A 16,071-nucleotide genomic window follows, 5' to 3' on the forward strand; every position below is an offset into this window, starting at 1 on the left:
CATTTTGTCACACATTTATGATCCCCCTGATAAAGTACGTCAGCTCACGGCACCCCTTTTAAAGACCACATTGAAAGTATACAAGCAAAATGTGATAAATATATGAGATGTTTATATCCTCTCAAAAACAGAAATTCTGAAAAATAAACTATTGATTTACAAACAAAATTTTAGACCGGTAATGTTATTTGCCGTTCCGATTTGGTCAAGTTGTTGTATTCCAAGAAATAGGAGTCTTCAGAGGATTTAGAATAAAATTTTGAAAATGAGTTTGAAGCGTCCTCCTTGATTTAGTACACTCAAGTCGCTTTTTACGCGAAGGATACGTTCCGCGTAAATCAAAACCACGTAAATTTCGAACTTCGCGTAAAAAAACTTCGTGGATTTCAACGTTTCGTGAAAAAATAGACTAATAAGGGCTTCCGTGTAAATTCCGAAAATCGGGTTAAAAAAATCGCGTAAATTCCGAAATTCGCGTAAAAAAACCGCGTAAATTCCAAAATTCGCGTAAAAAGCGACTTCAGTGTTCATTAGAATTACATAGACTTACTGATTTCGAAACCCTAGAAACTATGTCAAACAAAATTATTTCAAATTTCTTATACAAATCGATGCAATCTTCTATTGCGATGATTAGGTCTCTTTATAGATCATAAACTAGCTAGGTTAGATATTAAGTTAAGATATTATATTTTTTTTCTTTTTTTTTCTTACATATAGGTTTAAAACCTAACTATTAAATAATCTTAATTGTCGTAACAATCTTACGATTTCATCTTACGAATCATAATAACAGTAAGTAACGCAATTCTAATAGTGTTGAAAAATCACCACTTGTGATTGAACACACAATATGATATAGAACAGTTACTCTTAAGTATTTCATGTAATCGAATATTTACCCCAGTAAAAAAAGTAGTTAGACTTAACGGAAAACTAAGTTCCACATTATTGTGAGGAACGTGCTGCTCGAGCCAAAGATGCTGATACCTGATACCTGATACCTGATACCTGATACCTGATAACGGAAAGTCATTAACTTGTCGTCGCAGAGCCCAATTTCGGAAGCAGTTTTTGGGCCCAAAAGCAGAATTCTGTTTATAGAAATGTATTCACTGCATACTTCTTGCCAATCTGACCACAGCGAATATATCTTCATGAAAAAATTTTTTGTTTCAAACAAAAAACTGCTTTAGAAATTTGCAGAATCGCCGACAATTAATTTCACCTTGAAACTATCATCGTTTGTCACAAACTGGAATTTTTCTTCTCCGTGTATGACACAATTTCATAAACTTTGCATTTTAGCTATAATTCTATTCGCCTTCCCAAGACACAAACCGTTGCGTTACACAACTAAATGTATGATCACCCCTGACCGGTATGCAATATTTTTTACCCTGTCAACTTTGAGCGAATTTGGAAAATCTTTATGCTGCATTCTGCATATTGTCAATTGCAAGGAAAATTGTACCATCCAAAGTGCGATATCGCTGATAAAAGTGCTATTTTGCATTAAATCGTTTCGGTATCTTCGGCGCACTTATTGCTCGGAAGATAACGAAAAACTGCGCCGAAGATACCGAAACGATTTAATGCAAAATAGCACTTTCATGAGCGATATCGCACTTTGGATGGTACAATTTTCCTTGCAATTGACAATACTTGGTTGGATATTATCTTGAATGGAAATATCGTATTTACCTGATTTTTTTTTATTTGTTTCGTGGAAACTGTTGGCACATTGGGTCCAACTATGCGAATGTGCATCGTATTTATACACTTTTAACTCATAAGTGTATTGAAAGGTAGTGCACTCAAGGGAAAAAAATCCCATAAAAGTAGCAGTAAGTAACAAGACAAAATAAAAAAAAATGGAATAAAATTTTACCCGAAACCATTTGTATTTGAACTGTTCCTGAACAGTTAGGAACCATCCAATTAAACAATTTTATTCAACTTAGGAGAAAACTCTAGCCGGCAAATATGTCACTTGGGAAGCAGGCAAAAATTGATTCTGTATTTAGAGGGCACAGTCGGCTGCTCATCCCAATTTATTAATTACTCAGTCTTCAAATGGGTACCGTTAATGAGCTTTGGTTTTCACTTCAAATAGCAATTACGAACTTTACAGACAGATAAAACCCCCACCACCCGCAATTAATACAAGGAATGATTGATGCTCTTCCATTGGTAGGCTTCAACTGATCCGAGGGGAAATGATGATTTTCGGAAAATGCTTTCAATTAAAGCCCACTCGGGCGTAATGAGTGAAACAGTTTCGATTAAAATTATCGCTAATGAGAATTTAATACGGGAACTATTAACAATATGTGTACCTGAATTAAGCACCTACTTTCCTTGATGGAATGTACTTGAATATTGATGAAAGTTTTAACATCATGTTCTCTAAAAAATGTCGGTGATGTGGGTTTGCTCGATGGTTGGATGATCTGGAAACACAAGAAATAAGGAATTAAACTAACGAATTCGTGATATGATACGAGAAAGATTACATGTACAATCGAAGGATTGTCCGGGAGAAGCTCTACGAATAAACTTAAAAATCATCCACACCGCCAACAGTCCGGTTGTCACGCAGCATAAAACTATCCAAGGTACAACTAATTTGCCAACTTCGCTGGCAGCGGCAGCTTCCGTGCACTGACAGATTTCCGGAGCAATGCAGCACACACCGGAGCAGTTGTTGCAAACAGGCTCGCAGATATTCGTATGGTTAGACTGTTCAAATCCGCCAAGACACTCGCAGATCCCTGGAGCTGTACAATAACCGTTGGTACAGTTGTCGCAAACTGGTGAACAGTAGTAATTACTTTCACTGTTACTGTAACCAACATTACAGATGCACAACAGCTCGTTGCAGATTCCGGCATCCACGGTACAATTCGTTTCACAAATCGAGTTGCACGAACCACTTTCGTCAGTCGCAAAACCAGGGAAACACTGACATAGGTTCGGTGCACTACAAGTTCCATTTCCGCAATCCTGTTCGCAAACTGGAGTACAATATCCATCACTTCCGGGTTCATGTCCATTCATACAGCGTGTTTGTCCCGGAGCAATGCAGATGCTGTTCAAGGGAAGTTCTTCGCAAACAGGTTCGCAGTATGAGACTTCCGCTCGAATTACCAAATGGTAATTATCGCTGCAGTCACAAACATTCGGATGAGTGCAGATTCCATTGGTGCAGTTCACTATCGCCGGATTGCAAAATGGTGCACAGTCAGTTTCGTTGATCGCTAAGAACCCTTCAAAACAAGTGCAAAGGTTTGGCCCAGTACAGGATGCACTGTGACATTCTTCTTCACAAATAGGATCACAATACGTTGCGTTGATCAATCTATAACCCGGTAGGCATTCACAAAGGTTATTATCTACACAGTTTCCGTTTACACATTTTGATTCACAGATTGGAGTACATCGTAAAATTTTGTCAGAGTTTTCCACCAATTCGAAATCTTCCTGGCATTCACAAGTGTCTACGTCCGTACAATTACCGAGCGAGCAGTCAACAATTAATGGATCACAATAAAATGTACAGGAGTCCGGGTGTTCGGGAGTTTTTCGATAGCCAGTTTCACATTCACACTGGTTTGGTGCTACACAATTTGCATTTTGGCATGTTGGCTCACAAACAGGTTCACATTCATGATTACTTCCAGGCGTCAGTTGATAGCCTGAATTACAACGGCAAACACCTTCGTTGGTGCAACTTGCATTGATGCATTCCGGAACACATTTCGAAACACAATTGAGTTGATTATCATCGGATACTTGTAAGTTGTAACCTTCAACACAACGAAGAACGTTCGGCGCAATACAAACTCCCTTTATGACATTGATATATTGTGGATCGCAATACGGCTCGCAAGTATGAGAATTGGAATTCGATGGACGATAGCCATTTAGACATTCACACTGGTTTACTCCTACGCAAATTCCATTCTCACAAGGCGGATGACAAATAGGATTGCAAACATGTGACTCATTCGTTTTCTGGTAACCTTTGAAACACATACAGTCTGCTGGGGCACGGCAATCCCCATTAATACAAGCTGGATTACATTCCGGAATACATCCATTGGCATCCAATTTGTATCCGGAGTTTTTCGTAAATCCGGCACTACAAATGCACTGGTTCGGTGCAACGCAATTTCCGTTGTCACATTTCGTACACTGTGGAACGCACCGTCCATTCCTTTGCAGATAGCCCTCATTGCACGAGCAAGTATCCGGTGCCGTACACTTACCATTCTCGCAGCCACTTGCGCAAACCGGAATGCAGTCCGATCCTTTACTATAATATCCATCGCAACAACCCCTCTTCGTTGTCATCTCATAGTCCAACTGAAACGAAATTGTAAAATTTCAGTTCTAAGGTGTCCTTTTTCACACAAGCAAAGCCTAGGTGCTACATTCCGTTATCGAAACTTGATCTTCTGTTGTTATACGACAGACTTCGCAGTCAGCTGTTAGAGTGCAGGACAATTGCAGGGCCAGTTGCTACGATCCTATTGACTCTAACAGCCTCTCCCAGTCGAGATTCGAACATACGACGACTGGCTTATTAGGCCAGCGTCATACCTCGAAGCCAACTGGGAGGCTCCTTTTTCACACTGCATGTTAATGATGAATGATGATTCAGCAGCATTCGTACTACTCTCTGAGATAACAGAACAAATACTAGAGCGTGTGCAGTAAAATTACAATACACATAGTATTTCGAAAAAATGCAGCTTAATGTAAATTCAATCTAGTTAGAAAAAATAGCAGCAAATCTGATACCAAATTCGCGTGTGTCATTGATTTTCAGACTAACTGGGATTAAATAAATTGAGCGAAAACTCTGGAGTTTCTCACACAAAAACTTATGCGCGTGCTTGTAAGGAACTTCCATGCTCACAAAATAATGACTCATTGATCACAATCATGCAGTTAGAATCTTCAGCATTCCATTGGCTCGTTATAGAGATTCTCTTCTTGGGATTAAATAAACTTAAGGGATTCTAAATTCAGGATTCTTCTTGTGTTAGACAGAGTACTCACCAGACAGGTATTTGTGGTATATTGTACGGGAACACTTTTGGTATTTGTACTACCCCAGCAGGAGTACTTCACTGTGGTCCACATTCGTTTTTCCACTTCCGTGGACTTAACGACAGGTCCTCTAATTTGTGAAGATAAAAAGATCGTACAAAATCTTAATTTGTCTTGAAATGAAAACTTACGGTTCTTTCCTATCGCAGTACTGGCTATCATTGCAGTAGATCAAACAACTAACGACAATTAGTAAAGTTAAAGCAACGTTGGTCAACATCACTGTTTCTACTGGCACGGTCAGTAACTAAATCACTTCGTACCCGGCCGAAGTCTCGTAGAATAATGATTGATAACGCGTACAAAGTAATTTTATCACACTCCATTCTCTCGGTCAACTTGTATCCATTTTAGTACTCCTTTTTCCAGTTTGTTTTGATTCCCGCTGCCTTTTTTGCACCGTAATGGTGTAATATTTAAAAATATGCATGCTACTGTTTGAGTCATTCAGAGAAATCGCATGCTTAACGACTGGATAAAGTAATTTCTGTCGCAACATTCTGATTCACGCTATACTGTATACCTAATATGGAATGGTTCTTTGAAAAATTCACAATTATGATATCCATGAAGTAGGTTCCTTTAGATAATCATTTTATTTAATTTATTCACAATTCGCACAGATACTTATAGAGCCTCAAACTTCCAAGAATTATTGGTTTCGGTTTTGAATGAAAATATCTAATCTCTTTGTCACTCACCAGATGCAGCCAAATTTCTAGTGCACAATAATGTTAACAGGCCGTCAATTTATTAAGAAGAAAGCTTCCATCAAGCAATCATCAAGAGTATCAAATTCAATAGTGCGCCAGGGCTTGGCTGTATTTCAGCCGAGATCCTCAAAGCTGACCAATCTCTGTCAGTCCAGATAATGCATCAGCCATTCAGTAGGTATTATATGGGACACCGGAACTTTTCCGGTGGACTTACAGCAGTCCTTAAAAAAGGAGAGCTAACTGATGTGGCGAAGCATCACGTTGCTCTGTATTACTCTCACAGTACTCTGTAAGGTAATCCTCTACCGATTCCAGGAGAAGATCGACGCTACTTTCCGCCGGCCGATTGTATGTAGACCGTATCAGAACGCTCCGCATGATATAGGAGAAAATCAACTAATTCAAGGACTCTATTCTACTGGTGTATGTTTACTTCGAAAAAGCGTTTGACCGACTCAACTACGAAAATATCTGGGGCGCGCTTAGGCGTAGAGGAATTCCAGATAAGCTAGTCCATCTCATCGAGGCACTGTACGAGGTGTTCTCGCGCAAGGTGTCGCAACACGGCATCTTGTCCGACCCTATAAGGGTTACTGCTGGCGTGAGACTGCATTTTATCACCGCTGCTGTTGCTCATCGTAACGGATGAAATATTAGTTGGAACGATTGACAGTAGACCAAATCGCAGATTGCCTTGGAATCCTCTAACAATGAAGCAGCTGAAAGACGCCTCCTTAGCCCACGACATTGTCTTGCTCGCACAACGCCGAATGTAAATGCAGAGCAAGTTAGATGACCTCTCCGAGCTTACAGGTGGCAGGTCTCACAGTCAATGTAGCAAGGAGTAAGTCTATGGTAGTGAACACTGACAATACCACTAATTCTACAGTAGCGGGACATCAGGTTGAGCAGGTGGAAGCCTTTCAATATCTTAGTAGCCAGACATCGTTCGATGGTGTTACCAAGACTGATATAACTACACGAATCCGAGAGGCCAGGGGTACCTTTGCAGGTCTTACATCCTTTTTTTTTGTATTGTTTATGCAGGGAGAAAATCTTCATAGACAGCACCTTCACGGTGCCGAATAGGATTCACATGGTGCCAACATGCGCCTACCTACTAAAAACTCTCCTGCTGCCCGTTCCTGAACCCCTCCCGGAACTACCGTTAGGTTTTACTTCAGGAGGGAGGACGTGCCGAAGCACTCCGACTTGTCCGTTGCGTGTGTGGGTCCACACAACACCCTTGCCATTTCATACCGCCACTACCCTTCACCTAGGGCCTGGGCTGCCCAATCAGCCCGTTACTGACCCTAGCAAGCTATGTCGGCCCTGTCGTTGCAAACGTTCTAGCCGTTGCAACTCCGTTATTACCGCGGTTGCCGCCCTATCGACGGCACCCCATGCACGCTGCTCAGCGCACATTCTCTGCACGATGTTGTCGGCGTTGGTGTCTTCTCCAACGACCGCAAGCATCACCCGCCGAGTGGACGTAAACCGCGGGCAGTGAAAAATCACATGCTCCGCCGTTTCCTCAGCTACCGTGCAAACGGGGCAAAAGGGTGAATCTACCCGCCCGCGCGTATGTAGATACTTCTTAAAGCATCCATGACCCGACAGAAACTGGGTGAGGAAAAAGTTTACCTCACCATGACCTCTGCCGATCCAGGACGATATGTTCTGGATCAGCCTATGGGTCCACCTACCATGGTCGGTGCGATCCCATTCCGCCTGCCAACGCCTAATAGAGTCCAGCCTAACTCTGTCCCTAGCGCCCCTGACGTTCCTCTGCCTATGGCACTCGATATCCTCACCTAGGAGTATGCATATTGGAATCATGGCTGCAATAACCCCAATCGCATCCAACGATATGGTACGGTAGCCGCACGCAACGCGCAATGCTAACAGCCTGAACACCTTGTTCAGGCATGCCTGATTGCGCTTACTCTCCAAAGCCGGGGCCCACGCCGGTGCACCGTATCGTAGCACCGACATGGCAACGCTGGCCATCAGGCGTCTCTTACTGCTGCTAGGACCGTAGCCGTTCGGCATGATCTTAGACAGAGCAGTGACCGCCGTTGACGCTTTACCACAAGCATAATCTGAGCATCAGATCATGATATTTGGCCTCATATCGAAATTTCCCAGTTTCATCCATTCTTGTCACCAAACGCTCCTACACTTTACAAAAAAAAGCAAAGGTCCGAGCACAGAGCCTTGTGGAACTCCAGATGTTGAAAAGCCCATTTCGGACTGTTGATCTCCACAGAACACGGTTTCGGCTCGATTCTTCAAATACAACTCTACTAGGTTAACAGCAGTAACGCCAAAATTAAACTGAGTTTCCAGTTTTGAACAATGTTTTCAACGATGAGTCCAAATCCTTCCTGTCGATCATTTTTCATTGTTTGCTTATTTCAAAAACTTCTCTTATCTTTTATAAGAGTGGCAGCTCCACAGTCATTAATTAATTCAAATTAACACTGTTTGATAGCTACCTGCATTTTGACAGTAATGAAGGACTGTGCAATCCAACTGCTTATAACTTTTTCTCTGCTAGGGAGAGGAAATAAACCCTGAAAGTTAAATGTTGTGATAAAATTCTTCATATTAGCTCATAACATGGCTGGTGAAGTTCAGCCTGTTGTCTGTTATGACACCCAGGTACTTCACACTTCGTTTGGAGACAATCACCTGTCCCCCCACGATTATTTTCGCCTCTAGGGCCGACTTTCGGTTGCTGACCATCACAGCTTCCGTCTTATGGTGGGCCAATCGCAGATTGACGCCCGCCATCCAACCCTCTATTATGCTTATGGCGTCTGATGCCAGCATTTCCACCTCCTCCAGAAACTCGCCTACCACTGTAAGGACGATATCATCGGCGAAGCCAGTGATATCGACCCCAGTGGGTAGTTCGAGCCTCAGCACCCCATCGTACATGGCATTCCAAAGCGTGGGGCCGAGAATCGAACCCTGTGGAACACCCGCTGTCACTTTGTACCTCTTCGCCCCGTCCGCCGTGTCGTACACTAGCGTCCGGTTCTCGAAGTAACTCTTAAGCAACCTGCATAGATGATCCGGTACCCTCATCCTATGCAGCGCTACCGCAATTGCACCCCAGTTAGCGCTGTTAAAGGCGTTTTTGACATCGATTGTGACTATGGCACAATACCTGTCGCCTCGCCTTTTCCGTTTCATAGGCTTCTCGGCCCTCTCCACTACGGACTTTATGGCATCTACAGTGGACTTCCCCTTACGGAAGCCAAACTGCGTGTTTGCCAGTCCGACATCACTTTCCGTCACAGGCGTTAGCCTGTTTAGGATTACCCGCTCTAGCAATTTGCCTAGCGTGTCCAGTAGGCAAATTGGCCTGTACGACGAGGGATCACCAGGTGGTTTCCCCGGCTTTGGCAGCAGTACCAATCTTTGGACTTTCCATTTGTCTGGAAATTCGCATACCTCTAGGCAACTCTGAAGCGTCTCTCTAAACATATCGGGATACGCTTGGATCGCCGCTTTGAGTGCCTCGTTCGGAATCCCGTCAGGACCGGGCGCTTTCGTCGATTTCAAACCCCTGGCAATTACGATGAGTTCCTCATTCGTGACCGGAGTGAGGACATCATTCGATTGACCGTACGGGGTCGGAGGCCACCAAACTGGATCGTGTTGCGGAAAGAGCCCTTCCACGATGACTTTCAGCTTTTGGGGGCAGGTTTCCTGCGGCGCAGATGTACCCTTCATCTTTTTCATTACCACCTGGTATGCACCTCCCCAGGGGTTTGAATCCGCATCGCGACATAGCTCCTGGAAACAGGATTTCTTGCTACGCCTAACCTCCTTCTTAAGCGCCGACCTTGCCGCTCTAAGATCAACTCCCCGAGCTTCAGCATCTGCATCGGTCCGGGCCCTCTGCGCTAGCCTTCTCGCTCTGTGGCACCTGGAACGGAGCTGGGCAATGGTATCACTCCACCAGTATACCGAGCGACGACCGTTCATTGGCTGCCCCGTCCTAGGCATAGTGGTATCACATGCCCGTACTAGGACGTTGGTCAGCTCACGAGCACTCAGGTTCGAGCGGGTGCTCTCTGCACTGAGTGCTTCAACGAACAGGTCTTTGTCGAAGGCCTTCACTTTCCACCTCCTCCCTGTCGACTTCGCCCCGCGTGGCCGTAGCGCTCGTCGTTCAATCGTGTACCGTATAGCTTGGTGGTCACTATGCGTGTACTCATCTGACACCCTCCAGCCCATGTTGGCAAGCAACGTTGGGCTGCAGAAGGTGATGTCGATGATCGATTGTTGTACCCCCCTACAAAAGGTACTGACGGATCCCACGTTAGCCAGACTTACATCTAGCTTGGACAGAGCTTCCAGCAAGCTTTGTCCCCTCGGAGTAGTGCACCTGCTACCCCATTCGACAGCCCAAGCATTGAAGTCTCCTCCAATGACAACGGGCTTGCGGCCCGTGAGTTCGTCGGTGAGCACGTCTAGCATCCGGTCAAACTGCTCCGGCGACCACCTAGGTGGAGCGTAGCAGCTACAGATGCAGACGCCATCGACCACCGCGATCACGAACCCCTCTTGGTCGGACGACACCACCTCCTGGATCGGGTATCTACCCATCACGGCGATCGCTGCCATCCGACCCTTATCGATAACCCAGTTAGCGCCTCCACGGGGGACCCGGTAGGGATCCGCGATAATGGCAATATCGCACCCCGTCTCGGCTGCCGTTTGCCAAAGCAACTCCTGTGCCGTTTCACAGTGGTTTAGGTTAATCTGTATAACTTGCACCCTTATCGTTGCAATGCCCGCCTATAAGCCGCACACAGTGGGCCACCTGTGGCATGCTTATTTCCCGCATCGACTGTGCAGAGCATGCACCTGGGGGGTTTGCTACATCCCCTGGCGAAGTGGCCATCTTCGCCGCACCGCCTGCACAGCTTGGACCGATCGGGGGCCTTACACTTGGCCGCCCGATGGCCAAAGCCCATACACCTGAAACAGCGTTCGATACGCCGTTTCGACACCAGTGTACACACTGACCATCCTACCTTAATTTTGCCAGACGCCAGCATCTTGTTGGCGATTGCCTCTGGCACGTTTAAGGTCGCAGACTGCATATCACCGTATGCCTTCCTCAACCGGATGTCTGCGAGTGCCACAACAACCTTAAGCTGATCCCGCAGAGCATCACTCAGGTCCACTGTCGACGTAATCTCGTCGAGGTTTTTGCACTCGACCAGAACACGCTGCGACAGTGCCTTTACCTGGCCCGCTTCGCCCAGGGACTGCTCTACCAGTTTCTGGTAATTCGAACTCTGGACCGTTGGGTCCTTTTTGAGTTCGAAAAGCATATCCCCTGCCTGGGTTCGGCGGGTCTTTACTACGTTGGCCCCAAGCTCCTGCAACTTGGGGTCCACTCGAACCTTTCGCAGTAGTTCGGCGTACGACAGCTCACCTGTCAGCTTCACTACTAAGGCGTCGCCCTTATGGACGCGTCTTGGCTTTGGCTTTGCAGCCGCAGCCTCGCTCGGTTTCGGCCTCGGCGGTTTAGGCGGTTTACGCCTAACCACCTGCCATTCCTCATCCCCGGTCCCGGAAGCACCATCCGGGACCGCCTCCGCACGTTCGCTGGTAGAGGCGCGAGCCGAAGTCCGCTGCCTCTTGGCTACCAGCGTTGGTCCATGGTCGGGCGTAGCCGCCTTGCGCTTGGCAAGCGGCGTACGCGCCTGACTAGGCATGGCCACAGCCTTAGCGGCTATGACCAGAGCTTCGGCGATTTCGCATCGCTGCAGAAGCTCTTGCCTCTCCACCTCGGCAGCTATGACGGTAGAGCGGAGGCTCACCGCCAGCTTTTTAATGTCGAGGTGGACATTTGACCTTGAGTTGATGAACGAGTACAACTCGTCCACCAACTTTTTGGCTTCCTCCAGCTTGCTACTGGCTGGAGGAAGCCCAACTTCGCCCTCAGGAGGGTGCACCACGCCCTCCGTTGACATTTGCCTACCGCTGTCGCTCGCCTTCTTGGCTGAGCTGGCAGCGATGGCCACCGGCGTTCTAACTGGGGTGTTAGTCCTAGGTGGTGTCAACTTCCTCTTCGGTATCGCCCCCGTTTTCGGGGGGCTTCCCTGTATGGGCTGTGCCCCCGATTTCGGCGGGCTTCCCTTCTTGAGTCGCGCCCCCGATAACGGGGGGCTACCTGTCTTTGCTGTTGGTGACCTTGCCAACTTACTACTTTTTGCAAAGATATCATCTTTGCCACTAGTAGCACCCGTATTCGATCCCTCTTTTAGATTCAAATTTAGAAATTTGTCCATTCGAAAGGGTCCCAACTCTAGGCCGCTATCTCCACTCGTAATTGTGTAGTCGCCTTAACGATCCCATGGTGATCTATGCAAGCAGGGAGGCCATGGCTAGGGACACTCCCCCCTACCCTTCATGGGGGCAGGGATGTCAGCATCCGATCAGCGTTAGTCAGGAATGTATCATCTGAGCCTACACCACCGCACTTTGACGTGAGTGACGAGCTTTGAACGTACCTAAAGACCAGCTACGGTTTTAACGGGACGGAAGGCAGCTGTACCATTAGCCTACTCGCCGTTTCGGGAAGGTATCACCCTTCCTTACATAAGGTAGTAGAATAGCACAGCCGTCAGCCCTGTAGCGCCAAATCCAAACGTTTATTCCCGCCCGTCCAGTACACCGTAATTAGGATCTTCCTGGAACCGATCCTAATGTGCCCATGGCACTCCTGACCTGGCTTTTTTGCTTAAAGTCCTGAGCTCTAACAGGACGCTACTACGTCCGCAGCTGGCTTATAGGAATTGAGCCCCGCTCGCCTCTTTACACCACTGCGCCACGCTAACCGCAAACACTACGGCGCCCGCAGCTGGCTTATAGGAGTTGAGCCCCGCTTTACACCACTACGCCACGCTACCCTCAGGCACAACGTGCCCCCCTTTCCCTGTTAGCACACAACTGAGGGTGCAACCAAAGACTGGTATTTGGTCGACCCTAGGCCCAGTTGCGTCCCGGCCGGTACCGCGTGGAGGTAGGGATAAGAGTTCCCGCTCCCATCGTAGTGGCTATTCGGAGTCGCGCAAAGTCGAATGCGACTTTGTTCGGCGCCTTAACCTCGCTGAGTTAGGGCCTTAACCGGCCAGGTCTTACATCCTTGCAGGATTAAATCCGTACTGCTGTATGCCTGCGAAATGTAGTGCGTTGCAGAGGAGATAACGCAAAAACTGCTAGTATTTATTAATCGCTACCTGCGATATATCATTTGTGCCTAGTGGCCTAATAACTGGATTTCCAATAAAGAACTCCATCGTCGATGTCATCGACGGGTGACAAAAACAGAAATTCGTAAATGTGTAACCGTGCGTTACAGGATCTTCTGTTTTGCCTTTCTACTATATAAATATATAGTATAAAGGTATAGAAATCACTTGGAAAACCGGAAATGGAAAGAAGGTCCTGCGGGCCGAATGTCATATACCATTCGACTCAGTTTCGAAAACTGAGCATTTTCTGTGTGTGTGTATGTATGTGTGTGTGTGTGTGTGTGTGTGTGTGTGTGTGTGTGTATGTGTGTGTGTGTGTATGTGACGCTTTTAATCTCACTCACTTTTCTCGGAGATGGCTGGACCGATTTTAATGTTCTTAGTGTCAAATGAAAGGTCTAGGTGTCCCATTGGTCGCTATTGAATTTCATACTGATCGGACTTTTAGTTCAAAAGTTATGTATAAAAATATGAAAAATATGGGACTTCATTATCTCATAGGTCCCTTAACCGATTTGAACAAAATTGATTGCATATGAAAGAGGAGCCTTGCAAACCCTTAACTTCCAAATTTCATGACGATTGGGCTTGTAGTTTGAAAGTTACATAAAGAAATGTGAAAAAATAGTATTTAAAACATATTTTTGTAACATATAAGCATTAATTCAATGAAAAACATCACACATTTTATTATTATTTGAAAATTACTACTGAGATCTATCAAACGAAACCGAGTTATTTAAAATCGGACAGTTCATTCAAAAGTTATTTAAACTTTAACACTTAAGCACCGTATATTAAACCGTTAAAACGTGTCAATTCAAAACAAATGTTGATTGTATTCAATGTGTGTGATGTATGTGTGTATGTATGTATGTATGTATGTATGTATGTATGTATGTATGTATGTATGTATGTATGTATGTATGTATGTATGTATGTATGTATGTATGTATGTATATATGCATGTATGTATGTATGTATGTATGTATTTATGTATGTATGTATGTATGTATGTATGTGTGTGTATGTGATCCCAAGCAACAATGTGAGTTTGATTGTACTCTTCTGGTGGTTTTCATGACCAATTTTGGTCTTGAATGTCATCATAAGAGTGTAATAAAACTCAAATTGTTACTTGGGATGACAATTTGCAATTTTTAAATTTGCATTGAAATTCAAGAAAAGATGTTTCTCACTTTTCTGAATCAATTGTCTGAAATTTTTGAAGCCTCTTAGTGGAATACGAAATTTGAAATTAAAGAAAAGAAAAAACTTTTACCGACTAAATCCCACTATTTAATATTTATTCGCAACAGATACGTATACGCTTTGAAATAAGACGCTGTTGAAGCCTGCACGTCGTAGGCGAACTACGTATCTGTTGCAAATAAATATTAAATAATGGGATTCAATCGAAAAGCTTTTTCTTTTCTTTGATTTCAGATTTCAATTGTCATTTTGTTCACTTGCTGTTACTCACAATTGTACACGAAAAGCAAACAGCGAAGAAAAGCAGTTAATTTAAGCATGAAGGTATAGTGGTGTATAGGATTAAAAATGAGTTGATTTTTCCAAATAAATTTATACAAATTTCAAACAAATTTTGCGCATCAATAGATGCTCTTTTCAATCAATAGATACTAGAGCTTAGAAATGTTATATGAAAAATAGAAAGTAAACGTTGCACGGTAGTAATTTTGTAAGATTTGTTTTCGTTAATGACATTTTAAAGGACAGATGTCTTATGTCATGTATCATGTTTCAACAAATAAATCAAAAATGACAAGCACTGAAAATCATATCGATCATATTTCCCATTCTCAAGCATGTTTAAGGCGCAGCTTTTGCAACCTTCTTGTTTTCCTAACCCTCCAACATTGTAAAAACGATGCGATCAAGCTAATGACTATCTTTTCATGAAAGTACATTCAAAAAAAGCATAAGTTTTGATTTTCATTCAAAAATAATTATCTGAAGGAGCGCCAGCTAAGAAAAAGTTCAATTTCTCTTTTTCATATCTAATGCTCTATTCAGTTATTTTTTCTAATTCAGATATACTGCAAAATTGAAGCCAAGCAAACTAATAGTAAAATTTTGAGATTAATCATTTTGTTGTTGATATTCTTTGTCTTCAAAGGCGAAGTATAATAATAATTTTTCTGAACTCTTGTTTTTCAAAGATGCTAACTTTTGAACATATGGTATTAATTAATTATCAAAAAATCTGTTCTGAACACATATTTCATATTGTCAATTCAAAACAAGTTTCCTATGTGGCTCTGAAGCCCGAAAGTTTAGGCCGACCGATTATAAAACTAAATAAGGTGTTACAAGTATTTACGCACACAAGGAAAGAAAATTTAATTATTCTACGCAATACGTTGTGAATTTTACTGGCAAATAAGGATTTTGAGGAATACGGAACGGATATTTAAAAATATAGTCAAGTTAATTATACATAGATGTTCCTGAGAAATTAAATGATGATTATTGTGACAGTAGAAAGGCTAGGTCACGCCGCTAGGTGGATTAATTCGGGTTTTTTAAATATGTGCTTAAATGTTTGTTTACTTTCACGTTTCTAGGGTTATTGTTAGTAGGGTTAGTTAAATGCTAAAAATTGTTAAAATAGGTTAGTTAGGTTAGTAAAATAAATAAATAAATAATTAAAATTTTGTCAACACACTAAAACAATAAACACGTGACACAGTGGGTACAAGTGGGTGGTGCAACGACAGTCACCACCAGACTAGTATAACAGAAAAGCTGACGGGGGGAGGAAAACTGTTATACGCGACATGACACATAAAACTACGCGAATATGCGGCCATATGCACGGAGAAATACCGCGAAAAAGCTTCTTCGTGGCAAAAATAACCACCATTCTTCAGATAGTAGGGTAAAGAACTAGTTTTAAGCAGTCTAAGCGGGTCACTGATTGTTTTACC

At 43.9% G+C, this 16,071-nt stretch overlaps 1 protein-coding gene across 1 annotated transcript; it reads right to left on the reverse strand.

Moving 5' to 3' along the window:
• Window positions 1-2,301: 2,301 nt before the first annotated feature.
• LOC128737108 (tenascin-like) lies at window positions 2,302-5,346 on the reverse strand. The gene is made up of 4 exons (XM_053831673.1): window positions 5,250-5,346; window positions 5,068-5,188; window positions 2,517-4,368; window positions 2,302-2,453 (listed from the first exon to the last, which is right to left on the reverse strand). The coding sequence occupies exons 1-4, from the start codon at window positions 5,336-5,338 to the stop codon at window positions 2,410-2,412; spliced, it is 2,106 nt and encodes a 701-aa protein (XP_053687648.1). The 5' UTR covers window positions 5,339-5,346; the 3' UTR covers window positions 2,302-2,409.
• Between the last annotated feature and the right edge of the window lie 10,725 nt (window positions 5,347-16,071).

The sequence above is a fragment of the Sabethes cyaneus genome, chromosome 2, assembly GCF_943734655.1.
Source record: "Sabethes cyaneus chromosome 2, idSabCyanKW18_F2, whole genome shotgun sequence".
Classification (NCBI taxonomy): domain Eukaryota; kingdom Metazoa; phylum Arthropoda; class Insecta; order Diptera; family Culicidae; genus Sabethes; species Sabethes cyaneus.

What these genes read in the sequence shown, in the direction of transcription:
- LOC128737108 (XM_053831673.1), bottom strand. Translation starts at nt 5,338, where the DNA reads ATGTTGACCAACGTTGCTTTAACTTTACTAATTGTCGTTAGTTGTTTG. An exon ending in ATACCACAAATACCTGTCTG is followed by an intron (nt 4,369 to 5,067) that starts GTGAGTACTCTG and finishes ATTTCGTTTCAG; the next exon opens with TTGGACTATGAGATGACAAC. An exon ending in ACAATCCTTCGATTGTACAT is followed by an intron (nt 2,454 to 2,516) that starts GTAATCTTTCTC and finishes TTGTGTTTCCAG; the next exon opens with ATCATCCAACCATCGAGCAA.